Source organism: Castanea sativa, chromosome 7 (assembly GCF_040712315.1).
Source record: "Castanea sativa cultivar Marrone di Chiusa Pesio chromosome 7, ASM4071231v1".
Taxonomy (NCBI): domain Eukaryota; kingdom Viridiplantae; phylum Streptophyta; class Magnoliopsida; order Fagales; family Fagaceae; genus Castanea; species Castanea sativa.
Window position 1 is genome coordinate 36360381 of NC_134019.1, and position 6485 is coordinate 36366865.

Genomic DNA, 6485 nt, shown 5'->3' on the forward strand with positions numbered 1-6485 from the left:
ATCTAATTTAATGTATAAAATTGTGGGTTCCAGTTAGCTTAGCTGATAAAGTTTCTAATTGTTGAATAAGTGATCTGAAGTTCAATTCCTACCTACTCTAAAAATTGATTGATGTCTTGGTCTGGTGTTAAAAAGTTATCATCAAGAACAGACGCTATAAGTTAAAACTTTCTAAAAAAAAATTTAATGTATAAAATTTGATTTTATTTTTCTACATTTATTTTTGGAGTGTTGCAGGCTAGCAACTAGTTCTAAAAATTAATAATATGTTTGGGCTATAAAGGCCTGATACTCAAGGGACTTGTTAAACTATGGGCCATGAGTCTCTTCAAGTTTCAATTAGGTCCTATGAACGTGCCCACAAAGTAGGTCCTACATAGTCCTCAATAGTCCTAGAATTTTCCAAAAGAACCCAAAAATTTCAAAACAAAAAACAGGGCCTAGATTACACTGGAATCCTCTTAGTCATCTTTATAAATACCCAACCCACCAAATTCCTCAACTATCGAAAAAAATTCAGCAAAAATCTGAGTCTCTGAAGTTATTCACAACAACATCAAAGTTCAAAAATGTCGATGATTCCAAGCTTCTTCGGTGGCCAACGCAGCAATACCTTCGACCCATTTTCTCTAAACGTATGGGACCCATTCAAGGATTTCCGAACTCAATTTTCCAAAGAGAATTCTGCTTTTGTCAACACTCGTATTGATTGGAAAGAGACCCCAGAAGCTCACGTGTTGAAGGCCGATCTTCCTGGGCTAAAGAAGGAGGAAGTGATAGTAGAGGTCGAAGATGACAGAGTGGTTCGGATTAGTGGAGAGAGGAAGATAGAGAAGGAAGACAAGAATGACACGTGGCATCGTGTCGAGCGGAGCAATGGCAAGTTTGTGAGGAGTTTCAGGTTGCCAGAGAATGTGAAGATGGATCAGATTAAGGCTACGATGGAGAATGGGGTTCTCACTGTTACTGCTCCTAAAGTGGAGGTGAAGAAACCTGATGTCAAGGCCATTGAAATCTCTGGTTAATTTTGTTTGTGTATGTGCTTTTGGGAAACACGATTAGTCTCAGCTGTGAATGTTGTGTGTGCGAAGTGTTTACTTAAAATATCTATGCAAATAAAACGTTTTGGCTAATTTTTTATGATGCTCAAGTATTTATGATCATTATTTACTTCTTCTTGAGTAAATTGCCCCCTCTATTTTTTAATTTTTCAAAAAATACTTTTTATTCAATTGATGGGATTTTTTTTTAATTGATGGGATTATAGAACTACATTTTTGGGCACTTGATAGACATTAACGGGAGGATTAAAGATTGAATAAAATTTGAAATTTAAGCCCTGAATTGAGTTTTTGGTAAAGCTAAATGGAGCAATTTGTAATTTGGGCCAAACATTTAAGAACGGTTGGTTGCATTCTGAGTTCATATATTTTTGTTGAGCTTCTCAACTGTAAGTGTTGTGGGCTTATGGCTGACAAATCCTATTACAAATTACAGGAATACAAGTTGGGAGCCCACAAAAATGCACTTAACAAAATATGACACTTCAACCAAGAAAGAAGAAACTTTATGCAGTACTGGTGGGCTTTTCATCATAAGTAAACACAAAGTCTCAGATGAATTCTACTTGTTTTGTCTAGTTATAAAAACACTATATGGACACAATGAATGGATGAAACAGTACATCATATCACCCTACATAACTTTACATCATATTACCTTCATAAATTCAGGAATTATTTTGACGAAAACAACTGCACCTCCATTTAAGAGAATTTCTCCATACTTAAGGATGCAATAAGTTGCTATTTTCGGTAATGTTGGTATTATTTAAGAAAAATAATAGATGTCTTCTAGAAGAATAGTCCAGTCTCAGAGAATTTGTAAGTTAAGTATAACTGTAGAACTAATAATTTTTATTGCAACAAAATAATAGATAAATTTATCAAAAATAAATAAAAAGAAGGAATTTTTAAAGTTATCAGCCTTACTTGGTTGTATATTATTGATGCAACTTGAGACTTGAGGTCCATAAGACCTTTTGTCAAACTGGTAGGATACTCTCAAATTGAAACACCAGCAACAACGCCCATAATCCACTCAACTGTTGTTCAAAACACCCAAACAAACCCACCTAAAGCAGACCAGCCACAAACCATCACAATTCTACCGAAAAAACAAAAAATAGAACAAAGGAAATCAGGAAAAAAAAAAATAGATGGAGAGAGAGAGAATGAAACTTATCTCCCGTCGCTGAATTTGAAAGTTGTTTATTAATTTCACTAATGAGGTCAGCGACTTGGCTTCCATTAGTGAACATCACTAGTGGACAGCTTTAATACCATGTTAGGTTTAACAGTAAAAAAACTAATGCTATGTTTGGATGTTGGGAGAATGAGGGAGAGTAGAGTAAAGGGAAGAAGAGTAATTTAATTACCTTATTTAGATATTTTTTTAAGGAAGGAGGGAGAGAGATCTGAAGGGATTTGAACTACTTTTAACTTCTCATTTTTAATTCCCCAAATTTGAAAGATTTGGAGGGAAAGTAGAAAATAAAAATACTTGACCAAATAAATTATCAAATTTACCCTTATCATATTAACAAAATTGCAAATGAAAAGACTAATTATTCTCGTTCCCATTACTTAATTTTAAAAACATCCAAGCAAGGTTGAGGATTACCATTCCCCTCTACTCCCCTCTCCATTACTTTCCTTTCATCTACTCTCCTATCTCTCAAAACTTCCAAACATACCATAAAGTTCAAATCAATAGGAAAATAGAAAAATTAAAATTAAAACCACATTTGTTGTTTCTATAGTAAGCTAAAGGGAAAGCATTGGTAATACTACTTAAAATCAGATATATGCTTAAGACGATATTCAAATGCAATGTATGTCTACAATGAATTTTATAGAATTGGATTCAGCTTTTCATGGTTAATGTTTAAAAAAGTGAATATGCATGTGGATTTGTGCAATTGTGCATGGCAACTCCCAGCACACTACATACATCAAAATGGTCACAAATGAGGGATGGTACCTAACAAGTAGATATGCTTTTGAACTCATTGGATCATTAGTGCATAAAAAATGGAGGTCATTTGAGATAAAATTATAAAACTAAAGGTAACCATACCAGTTCTAACATGGATCAAACTCAACTAGTACAACTTTCCCAACTTAGAAAGAGAAACAATCCTCAAACATTACAGGCTTTCTAAAAGGATAGAATTGAAATGTTAGTTAATTAAGAGCTGCAGTGTGTGACATTGCCTAGCATCTCATTAACAAGACCCCAATATTAGTACCAAATCTGGCCTATACATGTTGAGGATTACCAAACAAAACATATTAGATTCTAGAAAACTCCCGTGTAACATGGCAACACATCAAAATACATATATCTTGAGGAGAAATGCCAGTGCCACCAATAAATAGTTCTTGATCTTGATCTATTTTCCATACAATAGAAGGGTTCAATTTACAAGTACAGTGCCTAAAACAAAGTAATATGTCTCTTCTATGCTGCAACAACAGGCTGCTCCAAATCAAATAATCACTTGGAACAGTACTTAGCCTAACTATGAACTCTATCAATAAAACATGAGAAAAAAACATCATAGGAAAAGCTTCAGGAGATATATGGTCTTTTAAAAGACAAAATATAGGAGTAGATAAGGAAATACTAATCACAGAATCATTAGTAAAATAAAACATAAAATTACATAGGATCAAATCTAATTAGGAAGTTTAAAATGCATGAAAGAATGAATGACTGTTTGTTAAATTCAAAGTTTTAACTCCTAGAGCTACAGATTTTGACTACGAGATGATTGCAAAAATATATAAAACTAAACTAATGATGTAAGTAATGTCAAGAATAAAATGGAAATATGACTTATTTGGATAAAAATAGAAATTCACACTAACAATCTCAACATAATGTTATAAAAGGTGAAGGAGACCCATTTTTGACAGCTGTAATAATACATTCAATTCAGCAATAAAGAACTAATGCTCAACTCTTAAAAAGGAAAATATAAAATTAGAATTAAAAACAGATTTTTCCTTTTTGTAAACAATAATTGTGGATATAGAAATTACATGGGGCACATTGATAGATCAACTCTTTGCAAGGAAGACTACATTTGTGACATGGAGGGTGATCTTTAGTTTTCTTAATGAAAGAAAAGGGGTGTCAGTGACAATCAAATGTTTAAGAGCTCTTTTACTTCTTATTTGGATATTCCCCGAGAATACATTTGGGATGTGCATGATAAGTGCAATCTGCACAGTAGTAAAACCAATGGTTTAGGTTTCATTCTTCTTCACAAGTATCACAATCATATTCACCAAAGTCATCTTCAGCTGCATTACTGAGAGTGAAAGGATGCTCATGTTGTTTGTACCTTGTGATTTGTGGTAGTGTTGCACATTTGAAGTCAAGTGCAAATTCACAACTAGTACAACAAAATACTAGATATCTTCTATCACCACAACTACTGCAACTTTGTTCAAAGCTTGTGTAGGAGAGGATGATTTGGTGCTTATGACCTTCGTGGGTAAGGATTTTTGGAACCAAATTACATTGAACATCAAGATCAAAGTTGCGTGACTCAGAAGTGTAGAAGAAGCCATTACAATCTTGGTAACAGGCATTACACCAGGTTAACGCCTTTCGGAGGGTGAGTGGGTGTTGATGAAGCTAGTGTTTCTTTTTCATTGGTAAATTAGCACAAGATTTATGAATAAAGAAGTTACACTTAGCACAATTGTAAAAAGGAGGGGACACACTCGTCGCATTTTTCGTTATTGTGAACCTCCTTATCAGTGAGCTTTAAGTCATGCTCATGACTGACGTGTTTAATTTTTGTGGCTATTTCAGTTCCGTCCTCCCCCACGTTGATATTTTTGACTTTGTAAGCTGCCGTTGACTCAACAAATTGATCCAGCTCTTCATCTTCGTTCTCCCCATCTTTAAGTTCCAGCAAATTTATGTCCTCCTTCTTTGTCTCGTCTATAGCACAATTGAGGTGGGCAACGAAATTGCATTTGGAGCAATAGTAAAGCCCGTAGCATGTGTCCACTTTTTGAACACAGAGTAGACAAAATTGAGAGTCGGATTCTTGGAGTTTAAGAGAAGAATGGGTGATGCGGAGAGGGTGCTTGTGACGTACAACTTTGATTCTACGTAGGAAATAAGCACACTTTCTATGAATCGAGAAACTGCATGGATTACACAGATACGACATACCTTTGCTTCTTTTATGCCACAAAGGTCACAAGTGAACATGATTCACTTCCAAATGGGTGCCAATGGATGGTCGTGGAATTCAACTTCCAAAGTGGGTAGTAAAGAGCCACATTTGACGTGAAGGTTGAAGTCACAATGGTAACAGCGATAAGTGTATACTGCACGAGATTTATTATAGACTTGGCATGTGCTCTTTCCTTTCTCTTTAGGATAATGTGTCTTTTCATAAAAAAGAATAAGAAGATGATTTGGGTGCAAGGGATATTGTAACCCATGGGGTATTTCTGCACATGATTTATGAAAGTAGAACCAACTGCATCCTACACAACTGTAGCAAGGACCCAATATTTGTTCCCAGCACCCCCGACAATAGTATCTACTTTTGTCATCTTGATTGAAGACCAAGGGGTGGTTAGGATGCTCCGGATGACAAAAATGTTGAAGCGGCTCCATCTGATCTTGTATGACATGCATAGTCACAGACAAAATAACATCCATTTTGTTTAGAGAAAAAAGAAAAACGTGACTTATTAATACAACAGGGGCTAGTACACTGAATCAAAATCTATATCATATAAAGAGGAAAAGAATCAGAGAGAGAGAGAGAGAGAGAGAGAGAGAGAGAGTTTTATCAAAATCCAACAATACCAATTAGATTTAAAAAAAAAATGCACTTCTCCCGCTAAGCTTATAAATGATGATGATGATGGTCGTTAGTTGGGGTTGTTCAATTTGGACCGATTTTGAATGTTTAGTTTCAAGATTGATGAGTTGGGGATTCTAAGCAAAATGGGGGATGGATGCAGAGTGTGTGTATTTTCAATTTGTGGGCGTGAGTGAGTGAAAGAGTGACAAATAAAGTCACGATGTCAATTTTGGACTGAAAATTTGGAAAGTGATTGTTTGAAAGGTTTGGAGACAATAGAGGTGGCTGATATATGAAATTGGTGTTTTGGTTTCTATATGGGGATAAACACCTTGGAGAGCTTCCTTGAGTAATTAATATAACATATAGAGACACACTTTAACCCAAAAGGCCTAAGCCCAATAGGTATGTGCTCAATTATGTTATATTAACCACTCATTCTTCCCATCTTTATATAATGTGGGACTTCACTCACATATGTAACCCAACAATCTCTCTCTCACGTGTGAGTCTGCCTCTCTATGGGCTTCAAGACCTCTTTGTGGACCATGAACAAGTCCTACTCACTTCCCCTTGCCTAATG

At 35.2% G+C, this 6485-nt stretch overlaps 2 protein-coding genes across 2 annotated transcripts; one reads left to right on the forward strand and one right to left on the reverse strand.

Moving 5' to 3' along the window:
• The first annotated feature begins 479 nt into the window (after positions 1 to 479).
• On the forward strand, positions 480 to 1025 carry LOC142644690 (17.5 kDa class I heat shock protein-like). Its single transcript, XM_075819267.1, has one exon. It carries the CDS (start codon positions 570 to 572, stop codon positions 1023 to 1025), a length of 456 nt encoding a protein of 151 aa, XP_075675382.1. The 5' UTR covers positions 480 to 569.
• Positions 1026 to 4320: 3295 nt separating this feature from the next.
• On the reverse strand, positions 4321 to 5254 carry LOC142644397 (uncharacterized). Its single transcript, XM_075819023.1, has 2 exons — positions 4823 to 5254; positions 4321 to 4707 (listed from the first exon to the last, which is right to left on the reverse strand). The coding sequence occupies exons 1-2, from the start codon at positions 5252 to 5254 to the stop codon at positions 4321 to 4323; spliced, it is 819 nt and encodes a 272-aa protein (XP_075675138.1).
• Between the last annotated feature and the right edge of the window lie 1231 nt (positions 5255 to 6485).

Coding starts and splice junctions, on each gene's coding strand:
- LOC142644690 (XM_075819267.1), top strand. CDS start 570: ATGTCGATGATTCCAAGCTTCTTCGGTGGCCAACGCAGCAATACCTTC.
- LOC142644397 (XM_075819023.1), bottom strand. CDS start 5,254: ATGTCGTATCTGTGTAATCCATGCAGTTTCTCGATTCATAGAAAGTGT. Junction 4,708..4,822: donor TAAAGCTCACTGATAAGGAG/GTTCACAATAAC, acceptor AAGAAACACTAG/CTTCATCAACACCCACTCAC.